The 17,648-nt window shown below is 42.1% G+C and overlaps 1 protein-coding gene across 1 annotated transcript in view; it reads left to right on the top strand.

The window, feature by feature from the left end:
• eya2 (EYA transcriptional coactivator and phosphatase 2) overlaps positions 1 to 17,648 on the top strand; it is a 30,021-nt gene that overhangs the window by 11,079 nt on the left and 1,294 nt on the right. Inside the window, exons 4-15 of the mRNA XM_084348074.1 lie at positions 364 to 524; positions 1,214 to 1,330; positions 6,231 to 6,307; positions 6,506 to 6,689; positions 7,247 to 7,383; positions 7,517 to 7,600; positions 11,931 to 12,020; positions 13,999 to 14,057; positions 14,857 to 15,017; positions 16,454 to 16,568; positions 16,694 to 16,815; positions 17,306 to 17,406. Coding sequence (XP_084204200.1) covers positions 422 to 524; positions 1,214 to 1,330; positions 6,231 to 6,307; positions 6,506 to 6,689; positions 7,247 to 7,383; positions 7,517 to 7,600; positions 11,931 to 12,020; positions 13,999 to 14,057; positions 14,857 to 15,017; positions 16,454 to 16,568; positions 16,694 to 16,815; positions 17,306 to 17,406 — 1,350 coding nt within the window. The 5' untranslated portion in view covers positions 364 to 421. The remainder of the gene's footprint in view (positions 1 to 363; positions 525 to 1,213; positions 1,331 to 6,230; positions 6,308 to 6,505; positions 6,690 to 7,246; positions 7,384 to 7,516; positions 7,601 to 11,930; positions 12,021 to 13,998; positions 14,058 to 14,856; positions 15,018 to 16,453; positions 16,569 to 16,693; positions 16,816 to 17,305; positions 17,407 to 17,648) is intronic.

The following is a 17,648-nucleotide window of genomic DNA, read 5'->3' as shown; positions in this document are numbered from 1 at the left end:
TGTCTGATGTTAAGTTCATCGGACCAAGAGCTGTAAGGGTTTATTAGGTTTTTCTTTTCCTTTACCTTCCTGGAGAAAAGTATTAATCATTGAGCCTCATCCCAGCACTTTGGGTTGACAGCTCAGGTTGGATGCCAACCTTAGTGTTTGCTCACCTGGGAATGAGACACAAGAATCAACTTTATCTTTCCAGCAAGTCACATTTTGTTGCTTAACTGAGATTATAATTAGTTGTTGCTTTGCGCTAGAGGCGCAACAAACCAGTTCTGTTTTTTTCTGTTTGTAGCATTTATTGTGTAGCAGAGTATGTTCGTCCTCACTCTCATTTCTAACTGTGCCGCCACCGATGTTCTGTCGTTGCAGACAAAAGTTTCTTCGTCGTTTCTTCCCTCTCCAAGCTCAGCTGACCTGGAGAAGTGTCATGGCTGCGTATGGACAGACTCAGTACAGCCCTGCCCTCCAGGCTGCAGGGCCATACACACCTTACACTCACCATACGCAGGGCTACAGCATGCCATCCTACAGTAAGTACAGCCAAACTTTTCTAAATCATCTGTCACCACACTCTGTGACTTAGTGTAGCTCAGGTTACTACACAATAAGAGTACAGCACATTGGACATCATCAGCGTTGAACTGAAAATGAACTCAGTCACATTACACCACAATGACATTACAGAACACAAAAGGAGACACGAGGGGGACAAGAGGGGGAAATGTAGTGTACACAAGAAACAAGCTGGTTGTGTTACAGAGATGGATTTTAAAGTGTTCTACATACTTACTTTGAGTCCTAAGCTCGTGGTCAGGGTTGTTGAGGGAAAAGTGCACACTTTGGAAAAAAGACAACGCCTCACAATAGAGAGTGTATACTAAAACTTCCATACATGCATGCAGAATAACCCTGATTTAAAACCCATTATTTTCTTCATCAGTTCATCAGACATTGTAAAGTATCGTAATGTCTCGCAGAATCACTGTCATCGTTATCATAGGCAATAACTTTGTTACAATATCGTATCTGGAGTTTCACTTTGATTCCCACCCCTACCATTTATTGTTTTAGCATCGAGCATGGAAGCTGTGTACTTAATTTTGTCATATCTACTTGCACATTGACAATAAAGATATTCTAATGTACTTGCGACTACAAACGTAACGTTGTTCTGTCAGCTCGAGCTCATTCGTTCCCTGTTACCTGTCTTCACACCTAGACATTAAAACAGAAGACGGCCTGAGTCACTCTCCAGGACAGACGGGACTCCTCGGCTACTCGAACTTCAGCAGCACTCCTCCCGGTCAGAGTCTCTACGGCTACTCTCACACACACGGTCAGTCTGAAACACTTTACTGAATGTATGGATACAAAACTGAGATTTTAACCGTACTGGAAGGAGCATGCATCTTTTATTTTCCTCTCCTCTCCTCTCCTCTCCTCTCCTCTCCTCTCCTCTCCTCTCCTCTCCTCTCCTCTTTCTCTCTTTTTCCTCTCCTTCTCTCTGCCACACCTGTTCTCCATTAGCTGCGGTCTGGACTCCTGGCGTCAAAAGTCTCCCCACCCCTCCTCTTTTCTCGGGGTCAGGCCCCCTTTCTCCGCTCAGACCAACAACACAGCATGCAAGCGTTTGTGTCTGGTAGAGAAAAGGAGAGAGTAAGAAAACACATAGGAAGAGGGGAAGAGAAATAGAGAGGATGGGAGGAAAGAGAAAAAAAAAACAAGAATAACGAAGGGGAGAAGAGATGGGAAGAGGGTCTTTGCCGGAAAAACAAAAACTCAAAATGAAGACGTGGTATGCTCGGGAGTGTGTGCAGCTCTCTGCCCACGCATGGCCGTGTGAGTGTGTGAGTGTTTTTGTGATTGTGTGTATCTGCGCTGTACACATTCCTCAGTCGTCCGGCGCCCAAAGCATGACTCGCTCTGTGCGACTTTATGGCTTTGAAAGCAGCGTGAAATTGACCTTGTGTGTGAGAGGGGAGAGGTTAAGGTGCATTATACGGAGGGGTGAGTAGGTTTAAAGTTGCAGACTGGTGGGATGACCCTGATTCCACTGTATGGATGAGACAAAGGAGAAACAAACAGGGTTAACAGTAAACAGATGAGTTTGGTTTTCCCCACGTTACTAAATACTGAATATGTCAGCTTTTTAAAATGCTCAGATCTCTGCTAATTGGAATATGAGCTCTCTTTATTATAATGGGACAATACATTCACATCTCTATCTTTAGTATTTTCCTTTTTAGTGGCACGTTGGGATGATTTTGTTCCAAGAATACCCACCGATGACATTCACAAAAAGTGTACACATTTGAGATTATTTAGAGTTCGGTAAAGGTTAATTCCAGGTTTTTACTGTATCTCTGATCTTATTTTTGTAGTTTTGACCAGTAATAACAGCATTGTACCCACCGAGTCAGTCGCTGAGATCAGGGTACACAGCGGCAACACAGGCCAAGAAACGGAGCGTTCAGAGAGTCAGACAGGTTTTTATAAAAGCCAACGATCTAAACCGCCTTATTTGGATGTCAAATCAGGAGTTGGCGCTCTGAAAGTTGATAATAATCCCTCATTTATCCAGGAATGGAGCGAGTATGGTGGGTCAAAGCCGAACAAGAAATCAGACGGGGTAAAAGTAGCAGTCATACGTATGTGAGGTTTTCAACAAACCTTCAGGTCAGCGGAGCTTATTTGGAAGAGGAAACAAAGATGAACAGTACAGCTGACGTTTGATCATTCATTACAGATAAACACATAGATTGGAACCATATGAGTACCTATTTTATTTTTTATGTTCATACAGTAGGAGGGCAAAACCATTACCACGAGTATATTTTGTAGTGTTTCTCGACATAAACGTGTCTTTAAAAGATCTGCATATCTACACATTACAAAAAACACTTATTGAAATAAAAAGTCATAAAACTTTATCTGAAGATCAAACAGCTCCCTCTTATTCACTCTCTTATTCTTATTATTCGTGAAGGATATGTTATTCGACGGCCTGTTTCAAACCGGTTAGACCTCTGGATTTTCCTAAGTTATTGCATATTCAAATTTAATTTAATCCATCGTAACTGATGAACTGATGAACAGTTCAAGGGGTTTAAAGCGGGAGCACCCAAACACTAGTTGCTGGGCAGAATCAGAGGTTAAAAATAGAAAAATAAAAGCCTTGACGTCACGTGGAGGTTATAAATGTTAATGGGAGTGTGCGTACAGACGTTATTTATTTTTTTATGATTAATTTTAAGCCCTAATAAACAGTGCAATTATTAACCGAACTGAACATTATGAATTTCATCACAGTTTACAGAATGGCTTTGTGGTCCGACTTTAATCTACAGTTGTACACCGCAGTTTCTGTCTGATTTTATCAACATGTTTTACCAGAATTGTTGGTTTGGGATAAATACTGACCTCCTTTTCTTCACCACACAGTCAGCTGATTCAGAGCCAGACTTAAAAAGGTTATGCAAAGAAGTTTGTGAGTTAGTGCATCACTTAAGCCGGACATTTCTTTTTTGGACCTTGGAGTCGCAGTTTGACAGCATCAACTCAACGTCCACTGAAGTTTGCTTGGTTGTCATGGAGATGACTGAGCTGTTATCACATGTATAGAAACTTCAGTCACGTGAGAAGATGTTGGAGTACATGAGGGGGGAATGGTACCCCCTGTCTCTATCCTCTCACTGTCTTTGGTGTTTCGATGTGAATGTCTTGTTTTCCATATCACTTCCTCTTTAAGAGAATATTCAGATGTCAGACATTACACAGGAATGTAAATATTCATGTAAACACACTTTTGATGAAACCTCTAACAAACTGCAAAGCTTTCAGTGACTGGGCTCTGTTGGAGCGCGACAAAAAAGTTTTTTTTTTAACAGAGTGTAGTTTGAGTTTGAGAGACACTGTTCCCAAACAGCATAATTTTGTTTGAATATTTTTATGCATAAATCATTAACTGCAAACTTCAAACGGTAATAAACGGCCACAACAACCAAATGTTTGTAGGATTTCGGAATGTTTCCATGTCATCCATTATACTGTACACAATACACAAGCACGCACAAACGGACACATACCACAAAAAGCCACTGAAACACGTACTGTACACTGTGCATACAACTCAAACCAAATGGGGACTTTGGGAGCCTTTTCGTGTTTACTCGAGAGACCTCCTGTATTTTTCCTTTAGCCGCTTTGAAGATTGTTGTGTTGTGCGGGGAGGTTTCAGCGTGGTTCTTCCACTGAGTCATTATTCTCCTGTTTGTCATGCACTGTGGAGTGGAGGAGAAGAAATAGGGAGGAAGAGGGAGCGGTATGGACTGGTGAAATGATGGAAGGCAGCCATGAGGAAGTACATGTTTAAAAACAGCTCAGGATGCTTCGGGCCATGTCAGGGCAGAGGAGAGTACCTTTTTAATAATGCCGGAGGGCAACCTGTTGTACAGCAAACAGTCAAAACAAACAGATGGTTTAAAGTTGATTTAGTCTTTCTAATGACGGACCTGAGGTTAGTTCTTCAATTGCATGATGTTAATTGTACCTTCCTCCCTTCAATAACAAAAAACACCCATTCAGTAAATAGTTGGAAGCAATTCTTTGTGAATGTTATTTGATCTGGTTAATATCACGGTGCTTTCATTGCAGTGCATACAAGTATTATCTTCTACATGTCTAGATGTCCAGAGTTTACTTTGTGTCAGGTTGCAGCTCGCGGCAACACACAAATTTGTTACCTTGGAACGAGCCTTTTATATAGACAGAGGGAGCGATTTCCATTTCACTGAGTCCACCGTGTCTACAGTAGCCCAGAACAGACAAACCACACCGGCTCTAGAAAGTGCCAATCGCATTTTTAGCAGGACTGGAAGGGGAGGGTGAGGGGAGATGCTACTTCACTACACTCCTACAATCCTACACACTGGTCCTTTCAGCATTTTTAGCAACGCCAGCTAGCATCAGTTTTAGTCAGTTGGTCCTCCACTTTGGTCTACACTGAACCATTTCATTAACTATTAATTTGACTGCCATTCATTTTTCTCCAGGCATTCATAGTCCCGAGAGGATGGATCCTAATGAATTTTATGATTCCTGACTTTATCTTTATAAACTTTATAAGTTTTCACTTATCTAGTGAAATATCTCAAGATCTGCTTGATGGATTTTAAATTTCTCACAGACATTCATAGTTCCCAGAGGACTGATCCTGCTGACTTTGGGGATCTCCCAACGTTACGTCTAGTGCCACACTGGGTCTTATATATGTGACAGTTGGATGGATTGCCATGAAATTTGGTACAGACATTTATGTTCACCATAAGAGGAACTGTTATAACTTTATCTCTTTCCTTTTTTACCAAGTGCCATCAATATTTGAATTAGAGCCAAAGTAGTACCTCATAGTGTTCTGTAAGCCTCAGCTGTACTTTGTGTTTCAGGCTAATCATCAAATGTTATTGTAGCTCTGAGCTAAACACACTAAACATGGAAAACATACCTGCATGCCATCAGCATGTCACCATCAGTGGCGGGCATGAGAGCACAGGCTCTTAGCGCTCGATTAGCAGTCTTGTTTAAACTTCACCACACAAGTAAACACTGTTCCAGTCACTGACGATTGAAAAATCATTAAGGAGATCTCCATTGGCACTATGATGTAAGACTGTTTGATACTATACTTAAATGAACCCATCGATAAGTTAAATGTCCTTTATGAGAAGCCACATATGATGCACAAACAAAAGGGATGGAATGAAGATTTAAAAAGCTTTACAGTGCCGTAGGCAAAAGGTAATTAGATTACAAGAGAAATGATCAATCAGACAAACAAACAACAGACTTGACAGAAAGATGCAGGTTGAGGTGGCAGGAAATTGCTTCAGAGTAAGACATTCCTGCCTTGGCTTGATTAGACTGAGAAGATTCTTGAGAAGAGTAACATCACTAGGAGAAGAGCGGCAGACTTTCCCACCTGTATAGTTATGTCAAACATAAATCTCACCCCCAGCCCCTGCAGCACTGAGCTGTCACATGGAAGAAGGAGCCACAGTTTACGGCTCATTACTTCCTCCAACACGGCTCAGATCGGATGTTGTGAAATTATATTCATCGATAGAAGGTGTTAACGCAGTCAAATCTCAATCTACCAGTTTACAGGTTTTAATTGCTCTCTATGTTCTCCATGATTTATTGCTGAAAAGTTTGACCTTTGTCTTCACATCCCTTCTCAGGTGGCGGTATTTCATCTGGAATTTTTCAAGGCACCCATGCAATCTCCAGTTCGACCCCGTTCAACCCTACACAACAAGTGAGTCACAAGCTTTACCTCCGAGACATCTGAAGAGTTTCCACAATAAAAGGAAAAAATATGACATAAATCATAGCAAATTTAATGAATAACATAAAAATTGAGCTGCTTTCATAGCTGTCTCATATTAATCATAGTGTTGGAATGACGCTCTTCATTTTTAATGCCACTGACTAATTAAAGTTTATTCCCTGACAGGAGTTTTCAGCGTACTCAAGCTACAGTCCGAGTCAATACTCTCCATATTATAACTCACATCACTACAACAGCCCCTACCTAACCGGCAGCAACATCAGCCCTGCTGCCATCACAGCTCCATTAGCCTATCAGCATCCAGAACATCCCGTCATGCTGCCCAATCACAGCCCAGAGTCACACACAGGTAAGAAGCGATGAACCACCTGTGCTTTTTGTTTGGATTCATAATGTTTACGCCGTTACATTTTTTGTTTGTTTGTTATTTGTTTTTAAATGGACAAGATAATCGGCAATAGTTAATCAGAAATGTATTGAAGTATTTATTTCACCTACTTTATTTGGCATTCCAGCTTTTTTCTTTTCCCTTCAGTCATATTCAGAGACCACATAAACATTTCCATTAGCAGGACAGAATATGTAGCTTGGTAGAAGGACAAACTTAAGGTTAACTCAGGCCCTAGTGAGGATTGAACTCACGACCCCTGGTTTACAAGACCAGTGCTCTAACCACTGAGCTATAGAGCCAGTTCACATGAGGAAAATAGGCCATTGCTTGTAAAAATGTGGAATTCACGTGTGAAAATAGCATCTTTCACGTGTTTTGAGACCTTCATGTGAGATAAAGACAAAGCAAGCATGTCATTCATATGTAAAAATGTAAATTTCACATGTGGAAATTTTAAATGAAGCTTGTTTAATAGAGACTGGTTAATAGCTTTGTTTGACGGGTGTTTGTTCTAGGAGAGTACCACCCGCCGCCCAGCCCCCCCACACCAGGTAAAGAAGAGGGGGTCCCAGCACGAAGGGGGTCAGATGGGAAGCTGAGGGGGAGGAAAAGAGTCAGTGACCCCGCTCCACCTCTGGACTCTGATATAGAGGTGAACACACGCACACACACAGTGTTATTGAACATTATCAGTATTTCTCGACAGTATTTATCTTTCTCCCTCTGCCTCACACACACGCACACATTCATGAGGTTAACATTACATATCTGTTATTTCACTGCAGCGGGTGTTTATCTGGGACCTGGATGAAACCATCATCATTTTCCATTCGCTCCTCACGGGAACCTTCTCCTCACGATTTGGCAAGGTACGGTGATATGACCCCTCCCTCTGTCATTTACAGTAAGACATATGTGCTGTAGATCACCACACTTTGACAAGAGATGATTACAGGATATGTAGGCACGGTTTGGCTCCAAACCCTCACAGCATAAAACCAGTGTCATCTTTCTTTACCCAAATTCGTCTTTGTCAGTCAAAGACACAGTCAAAGGATTGGCAGCCAAAGCCGAATCCACAACCTTTGGGTCTCATCCCTGAGCATTTTCACACGCTGACTGTTTTGCCTTTCTGCCCTCTTGTTTCTTTTCTTAATGCACCGGGGTTGTTTAGCTACCCCGGCATGCTGCGGCGTGATTGACAACCAGTGGGACCTTTACATAACAGACAGGCAGCTGACAAGGGGCGGACAGCGGTGCGTTTCTTAGTTTTGGCCGGGAATCTGTGTTTTGAATTCTCACGGTCCCCCTGCGGGTTGACACAAGGCTGATGGGAGTTTGAGAGCAGCGTTTCTGATCGGTTCAGCCCTCGGCAGGCCATGCATGCAGTTGTTTCTTTTTCTTTCTTTTCTGCCACGGGGAGGAGAAGGGGGGGGGGACGAAAAGAAACAAGGAGGAAGAGACAACGAGAGATAGAGCGTGGAGAGAGTGGATGTGTTGAAATGTGACTCATGTGCCAAGAATTCCTGATTCCTCCCACCACCCAAACGTCCCGCTGCTGGATCCAGGGAAGCTCAGTTGGACAGACTCTGACATCAAAACTCAGACATGCAGCGGAGGAATTAAATGAGTGACAGCGGAAAAACAGATTAACAGTGCAAAGCGTCAAGACAGCTTAGGACCTCGCAACGCAGCTAACTCATCCTCCTCTGACAACCATAGTGCTGCTTTTTTCTGGCATGAATCACTTCACCGCTCTGTGTCCCGCTGCATGTCTGCTTTTAACAACCCAGGCTCGTCCCATTAGAGTCAGCGGATTTAACTCTTATCATAAACAAATGTTTGGACCTATACGTAAAGGCAAGTCTGGACCCGGCCTGCAGGAAAGACTAATGGGTGTGTTGAGAGACAGTTGTTTTCACCAGCTTGGTGAGCCAGAGGTGAATGGACATCCACATGAGGAGCTGATTCCCTCCCCTCTAACAGCTCTTCCATTATCTCATCTATCATACAGCACCACTTTTTGTCCTCTTGTGTGAGAATTTTTTCCTCCTAGCTCTGTCTTTCATATCGAACTTAAGGTGAAGGTGGGAACGTAATGCTTCTGGGGGGTTTTTTTGTCTTTTCCTAACTCCTTTTTTTGTCTTTCTCCTTCTCCGGGATTATCAGACAGAGGCTTTTATTTGTGCCAGTCTGTAGAGCAGCCCTCGTTCTCAGAGGACTGTGATTAGAGATAATTATTTCAATTATTTAGACAAGCACAATCCTCTCTTAAGCCTTTAACACCACCCTCTTCATCTTTTCCATTCATCTCTTCCTCTTCACGCCAGTGTTTCTCAATCCTCCCCCTCATCATTTTCTCCTCGCCATCCTCCCGCTGAACTCTTTCCGCCCTTTGTCCTCACTTACCTTTTTCTCTTTGCACCCTTTTGTCGGAGGGGGGGTGCATTGTAATTGTCATCATTTACCTCGCATGTGTCATCAAGCCCGTTTCTGCCATTTTTGCTCCAGGAGACAGGTCTTCAGGCCTTCCATTTCAGGTGCATAAATCTATCGTTCACCTTTGGCTGACACCCCGCTGTTTCTCTTGTCTCGCTGCCAAAGACGGGCCATCGCGCCATCAAAACAATGCAGCACACATACACACACACACCTGCTTTTGTAGTCGTCAACGACAACACCCCCCCGCTGCTTGTCAGCCTGTCTGCCCACACATTTTGTATATCTGTGTTCTGCGTCTGATGATCCCTTATTTGCTTATTAAGAAGAAAAAAACTGAAATTTACGTAATGCAACACCGGCATGTTTGTCTGGTGTTTTCCCGTGTAAAAGAAAGGGAAGGGGAGAAGAAAGGCTGGGTGATGTTAATGAAAGAGAGTGAACAACGAACACAAACAAAGAGTGCAGTAGATCAAAGATACCTGTCCTCTTTTTTACTGCTCTAACTGAGATGATTAATTCGGGTGAAATCTGCGGCGCCTTGTTGTTTATAAGACATCGCATGCGACACATTGCATTGACTTGTTGTTGTTCGGTCATTGGTTTTCATTAATTTATATGATAATCTGAATGAAAATCAAACAGGAGATTCTTAAAACTTGCTACAACTGTGTCATCTATCACAGTGAACACCAAGTCTACCTACAATTTGTGCTGTACTAGCAGTGTTGGATGGAAATGCTGCTCTCCGGGTCCAGCACTTTGATCCAGACTGAAATAGCTCAACAAATATTGGATGGATTGACATGGAAATTTGTACAGGCATTCATGGTCCCCCAGAGGATGAACCTTGCCTGACTTTTTTTCCGCACCCTTGAGTTGACACTTTTAGTCTGAAGTGAAGTGGTGCAACAACTATTGGATGGAGGGCCATGAAATTTGGCGCACACGTTCATGGAGGAACTGTAATCATTTTTGGAAAGCCCTTCACTTTCCATGTGGTCAAAATTGTAATTTGTCCGTTGCTGTGTCCAAATACCTGCAAAACTCATTATATTTCCATCAGCCTCTGCTGCATCTTGTGTTTAATGCTAGTTCACAAATGCTAACAAGCTAAACTAAGATGGTTGAAGGTGCAATATGTAAGAATTTTGGTTTAAAACATCCAGAAAGAATAAGAAGAATACATATATATATTGTGTTGCAGAGATTTCTTATGGAGTTAGCATGCTCACTACCTAGCCCCTGGTCAGACTCAGGTAGAAGGAGCGCTAGCTGCATGGCTAACTGACTTATGACTAAAGATGGATGCAGTTAGTAGCTACTCTGGTGACACGCCGCCCCTATTTTTCTGGAGTATGAATTCAACAGGTGGCCCACGTTTACAAATAGCAACTTTAACCTGGTAAATATTATACCGGCTAAACATTTTAGCATCGTCATAGTGAGCATGTTAGCATGCTGATGTTAGCATTTAGCTCAAAATAGTACTGTGTACAGCCTCACACAGTCTAGTACGCTTGCATGGTTGACTTTTAGTCTTGTTGGTACCTTAGTGACTTTATCTTATATATATAAAGTATGTTTGCATGGTAAAGCAAATAAACCAAATATTGTATAATATCAGTATTCAAAAAAGTTGGGACGCTGTGGTTCTTCTCGCTTTGTGTGCCGCAGGCATCAAATCTATGAGTGTGCATTTACACAAAACAATAACGTTCAGCAGTTTGAACATTAATATCTTTGTCTTTGTTGTGTATTCAATTGAATGAAGATCATGAAGGATTTGCAAGTCATCGAGTTCAGTTTTTATTTACATTTTACACAACGTCCCAACTTTAGTTCAGGGGCTCAAGCTTTCTAAAAAACACTGTTCCTTATTGTTTTTTCATGAAGTTTAATAACTGAGTCATCTGTGATTTTAAATGATTAAATTAAATGAGGCTGTGCATAATTTACTGTAATAAATCAGGCAAAAGTTTTGGGGAACTGGCGGGCCGAGAGCCAAAACAGGTCAGAAAAGGAATAGTCGAAGATAAGAATCGGCAGTTTGATTGACAGATAAATATTCACTCTTGCCTCTCCCTGAAAAAACCTGTTGATGTCAATCTCGCTGATGAATTTGCTGAGGAAGGGAAGAAAAAAAGTTGTTCGGAGAGACAAACAGGCGGCTGCGCTGACAAGACGAGAAGACTGAGAAGAGTAATGTTCAATAATCCGATTTAACTGATTACTCTCTGAATACCAAACCTCTTAGGCCATCAATCTCAGCCTGAGCTCGTGATTTTATTATTTGTTAGAGAGGGATGCATCCCCTGAAGTTATGGAGAGCTGTTGTCCTGGTATCATTTTTTTTTTTAACTAGGTCAAACCACACGCTTTACAGACCAGTTTTCTTTCATTTAAATGTGTCGAAACCCACGCGATGTCTGGTTGATCGTGAGATAAGAGTACTAACTGTGCTTGAGGGGGAATTTTGTTGCCTCATTATGCTGTATGTAAACTGCACATGCCTAAAGACATAGTACATCCTTCGCTGACACATTTGATTGATGGGGAATACGTTGGGGCATTAATTGGTTGTAGTTTTGGTTCGAGAAGCCAAAGAGAATTAAAAAAAACCTCATTCAAGATAAGGTCGAAATAATAGATGCAGAAGTGTAAACAGTGACTTTTAACCCTGTAGTAGAAGTGTGCAGTGCGGTTTCAAAGCAACGTATTAATCCAGAGTTCATGTGTGTCTCTCTTTGTGTGCATCAGGACTCCTCAAAGGCCGTGTCTCTCGGTTTGTGGATGGAAGAGATGATCTTTAACCTGGCCGACTCAAGGCTTTTCTTCAACGACTTGGAGGTGAGTTTATATCTGAGCCATGACAGAAGACAATGAGTGGAGTGTGTTGAGAGAAACGCTTATACTATTTTATATTCACCTCAGTCTTATGCAATAATCATGAAACTGTGAATTATTTTCCAGTAAGCTGGAAATTAGCCGTGGTGAGGACATATCCAATATTATAAGCTGGCACACTGCTGACCAGAAACCCTTCCCTGGTAGCCTAGTAAGAGGTTTGACATTTGGGTGCTGTTTTCTTACCTGGCGTAAAGCACAGTGGCAGTCATTGTAAAAAAAATCCCCTCACGCAACATCTATCCAGTATTAATTCTTACTACAGCATTTTCCTAACAATCTGCCCTCCTCAGCTGAGCAAGAATATTAAAAGGAGGGGTTGTTAACTGCTGGCATGAGCTCTCTCAGAGTTAGGCCCAAACTGCTTGCCTAGAAATCCAGCACAGTGAACGCGGGCATTGATGCAACCTCTTAAAAGGATGACTCCTCAAAAAAGTGGTCATTAAAATGCAGCTTTACTACCTGCGAGTGACTGAGGAGTTCATGTGTTTGTCGTCCCGCATTCCTCTGCCTTGTTCCGACAAAGAAAAACGATTAGAGAGGGTCGGGAGGGAGAGAGAACAAGTACACTTTGTGCTGTAATTATAGGTGTGTGTCGGAGTATCCGAGAGGAAAATTAGTCAAATGGGAGGAGGAACAGTCGAGAGGGAGGGAAAGGAGCCAACAAAGCCATTTGCAAACCCGGTTCTTATCCCCTCTTTTGTTGTCAGGGCTCAGTAAATCTCTGAAGCAGTACGCCACAGCGGCCCGACAACCGCTGTTGAGTCTTGAGGTACAATTATCCTGTCCTTCCCATGTCAGTAGCTACATCAGTGGCTTTGAGTGTTATCGCTGCTGTCATAACTAATACCACTAGAAAATTACATAATTGTAATTGGCGTGCCTGGCTGCCTGATTAATCAAAGTCAGAGTTTCCAGTTGAAATTTTCCTAAATAATGAGGTTGCTACGACGTGTATGCCAATTAATTTCCAGCTCTAAATCTGAAATAAAATGAGAATCCTCTGCAGGCTTTCTCTACTCACTGTGAAGCCCTAATGGGTCATTTGTATCGCATGGTCAGTGGCGGTGCTGCGGGGGCGGATGGCACCTGAGTGGGAGGCGGTTGCAGCCGCTGGGAATTGAGTTATGAGGAGATTGGAGGGAAGATGAGGTAGCGTCTCCATCTGGCTCAAGATGGCTGAAAGGTGATAGGAGCCCCTGTCTGTCCTGGGTCAATGCGTGACAACTGGAAGTTATACTGGGACTTTTTTATGTGTGTGTGTGTGTGTGTGTGTATCACTGCTGTGAGACTTGGAGGTTTGAGGCTAGACTCTGGATAAAGACAAGAAACAATACAGATCTTAGTTTTGTCAGCGGACGGTCATTGCTAGAAGCACTTGTGTATTTCCTCGTTGCCTGTGATGATGGATTTATGCCCCTTGTTTCATTTTCTTATTCAATCGGAATAACTGTTTTCAAGTTTCACATTTAACTGCATATTGCTGACGGTGTTTTGTAGCCACATGTTTGAGCAACAGTGTAGTTTTAAACAGTGTGGTTTGGTTGGTAGCATTAACGTTCAATAGAGAGGAACAACATGCTCACCACTGTGCTGCCGTCAGACAATGGGCCTTTTCTTTATTTTGATTTTGAACCAGAATGTTGGGAGTCTGATAAAACGCAGCTATGCTTTGCATTGAGTTACTACGCGGTTACACAAGAATCGCACAGCCAAGTTGACTGTCGTGCATCTCCGGCGCCTCGCTGTCCCGTGTCTTGACACTTTAGTTCCTCCTTCCTCGCCTTTTATTTTAGCTCTTTTTTATTTCTGTAACTCCTATCGCTCCCCGCAGGCTCCCCTGAAGAGGGGATCTGCCCGTACAGGGCTTCACTCTGAAAATGGATCTCTTGATACATCCGCTCTCCTTTTCATTTCCCAGGAATGTGACCAGGTTCATATTGATGACGTGGCATCAGATGACAACGGACAGGACCTGAGGTGAGGCTTCTACTGTGTTACTGTACGCGCTTACTGAGTTACTTGACAATCCAGCAGTTCTGCTGTGGCTTATGAACCAGACTTGCCCTCTGGGTTTTAGTGCACGGGAGGAAAAAAAGGCCGAGAGATGAGACGACGAGTGTGTGTCTGTGTGTGTTCATGCATGCAAGCATGTGCATGTCTTTTATTTTCCCGACTTCCACAGCCATATAATATGTCGCAGGATTATCCAACGCTTTCATTCCTCATCAAAATCTCTCTTTATCATTCCCTCTGTCTCCCCCAGTCCAGACGTTTTATTGGATAAACTTGTTGAAGCACTTTAGGATACTTTTCGGAGTGATTTGAGAAAGAGCCAGACTGTACCAAACTACTTTTTTTGAAGTATTTATTTTATTGAACTTGGCCCTTTTCAATTCTCAGAGATGTTTTTATATTCATCCCAGTCGTGCTGAATGTATATGCTTCATGATTCCTTCCTGACAAAGCGTCATTCATGGCTAAAACTCAGTGTCTTCGAGGTTCGATTTTAAAGCGTTTCTTGTCCTTGAAATTTTTTGTGGTTGCACTGGCACACCTCCCTAAATTTGATGAATGGTTTAAGCGCTGCCTTCTTGTTCTTAAAAGTCTGAATCAACTCCAACAGCTAGAAAATGTATCCATGAATACAGTCGTCCTTATTCTTAGAGCATCCCCGCTGACACACACATGATAGTGCTACTATACGACGCTCTGGAAAAATGCAGCTTGCGTCTTTATGATCTATACCCTGACTGTTTCCTGTATCGTGATCCTGCAGCACTTACAACTTCGGGACGGACGGCTTCCAGAGCCCAGCAGGGGCCGGCTCTCTGTGCCTCGGGTCAGGGGTCCACGGAGGGGTGGACTGGATGAGGAAGCTGGCTTTCCGATACCGCAGAGTCAAGGAGATCTACAATACATACAAGAATAATGTCGGGGGTAAGCTTCACTCTCTTTTTATTTAACTCAGCTGTCTGCTGTCAACCTCTGCTGTATATTTTAAAAGTTGACTTTACTTTAAAAAAGTAAGGGAGCAGATTACCTTATATAAGTAGACTATCACATTTAAGTTGTATGAGCTCAGCATTTTTAACTTTAAATTATTAGTTTTGAGGCAATCGCTTTCCTTGATTTTTTAGGTAAGATCAGTTCATCAGGTTTAACCACATACAACCCTTATTAAACCTCAGGGAAAAGAGGCGCGCCTCTTTTCCCTGAGGTTTAATAAGGGTTGTATGTGGTTTTCACACAGTGAAATTAGAACTAATAATGGCAGAAGATATAATCATTGGGATTAATTGATGTGATTAATTATATTATGTGATTAATATCATCATGGAAACATACATATTTACCTGACACCACACTGTAAAATCTGATAACGTGATCTTACTTTAAAAAAATCAAGGAAACTGGTTACCTCAAAATTACCAAGTAAAGTGGACTAATGATTTTAGATTGTTAAAACATTTTAACTCGTACATCTTAAATTTTATAGTTCTGAGGTAATCAGTTTCCTAATGTTGTTAAAATAAAATCAACTTTTAAAATTTACAGTGTAGGCAACAAGCTAATTAATTTAATCAAAGGTTTAAAATGTAACATTTCCACATTTAAATGTCTAAAAATGACGAGATCTTGTTTTTTATTGAGTTGTGTAGTTTCCAACTATTTTCAAACCAAAAGAAATGTGTAAATTTACTCGAGATAACGATAATGTGACTCAATGTAACCTGATTAAAGCTTAAATGCCTCATTAGCTTCAGATAGATTTTCATGGGTAATGGCTGTTTCAAAATGAAGACGCCCATGATCCCACGCTACTCCACAACATCATCAACTGTCTTTTGTTGTCATTGTTTTGATAGAGAGAGGCCTTATCGAGCTATAAAAGCTGCACTGTTGAAGCTCCAGTTTGTGCATCATCAAACTTCTATTAGGGATGAAAACGTTGTGACCGTAAACGATAAACACCTGCTCTTTAGAGGAGAATCTTTGCAGCAAAATATGCCTCATTCCCGACGTATTACTCATTAAATTAATTGAACCATGATGTGGTGATGAAAGCTGAAAGGAAGGCGGCAGCTTTGTTTGTCAACTGGGATAATGACTCACAACTTGTTGTGTGTGGACCTGTGTGCTCCGCCGATTGCAGCTGGCTGCTTTAAGTCTGCTGGAAACCATGTGTGTGAGGTTTTGGCTCGAGGTTGTCGTGTGAGAATTATCCGACCAAACGCTGCAGACGGTCCTGCTGTAAAAATATGGTTTTGCAGCGTGTCAGTTAATGAGGTCTTCCATGCATTGGAGCTGGAGGGGCTCATGTGCTCCTTGTTTTGGTACAATAACTGACCACCAAGCGTCTCTCTGTTGGGCAGGTTTGCTGGGCAGCCCCAAGCGAGAGGAGTGGTTACAGCTGAGGAGAGAGATGGAGGTCCTGACTGACCTGTGGCTGACTCAGGCACTCAAAGCTTTGGCTCTCATTAACTCCAGGTTGGTTCATGCTCCCGTGGCTTGATTTACAGCAGCAGGTCAAATAACATTAGCTGTATTTATGTGTCAATTAAGGTGTCGTGACTGAACCGTAGTATAAATGTTTCTGTCCTTTGTTCCCTCAGGCCGAACTGTGTGAATGTGTTGGTAACCACCACCCAGCTCATCCCCGCCCTCTCCAAGGTGTTACTGTACGGTCTGGGCTCAGCGTTCCCCATAGAGAACATATACAGTGCCACCAAGACAGGTGAGGAAAATGTCCTCCAGACAAAAATGAGTTTTTCTTCTTGTTCCTTTAGTTGAATGTTTGAGCTTCACTGCAGAGAATGATGCATGTGCACAGTAATCTGCAGAAAGTCAAAATTTTCTTTGCACTTATTGAAGATCTGATTTTAAGAGGTGGGCCTACGACCGTTAGTTGTGACACCACAAATAGTTTTGAAGCCAGTCCTGGTCCAATATTCAGCAGACACTAGTCTGATGTGGGAACATGAAGCCTCCAGTGCACATGCACTGACGATGGACTTAATGGTGACGAAGGAGACATCTTGTGTCAAACAGTTAAACCTGTGAAATGATAAATATTTGCGAGTATGAGTAGGAATGTTTCTGTGGTAATTATCCTCTCTTTCTGCAAGAATAACATCAAAGAACATGTGTGGGGGATCTTTAATATTACCTAATAAAATATCTTATATCATCTTTAATATAAATTCTGATTTTCCTTCTTTTCAAAGGCAAAGAGAGCTGTTTCGAGCGTGTCTCTCAGAGGTTTGGTCGGAGAGCAGTGTATGTTGTGATAGGAGACGGAGCGGAAGAAGAGTCCGTGGCCAAGAAGGTATAACTCAATCTGTTTTTTTATGACTCTGACTGCTTGAAAAATGGACCTCAACTAATCAGTTAACCTTCAGAGACTCACAGTTTCTTCAGCTCCTGTGTCCATATGCTTTTTTTTATATATATTCTTTGAATTGAAATGTCAGATTTTTTCCTGGCTTTGACATTCCAGCAAATCTTTCTTTGCATCGTGCTTTTGTACATTAGAGACTAACTATGTTATCCACATGTACTTTGTCACAT

This window comes from Pagrus pagrus (assembly GCF_965226575.1).
Source record: "Pagrus pagrus genome assembly, chromosome: 3".
Taxonomy (NCBI): domain Eukaryota; kingdom Metazoa; phylum Chordata; class Actinopteri; order Spariformes; family Sparidae; genus Pagrus; species Pagrus pagrus.
Note: the sequence above shows the minus strand (reverse complement) of the source record. Positions and strands in the feature narration are given on the sequence as shown.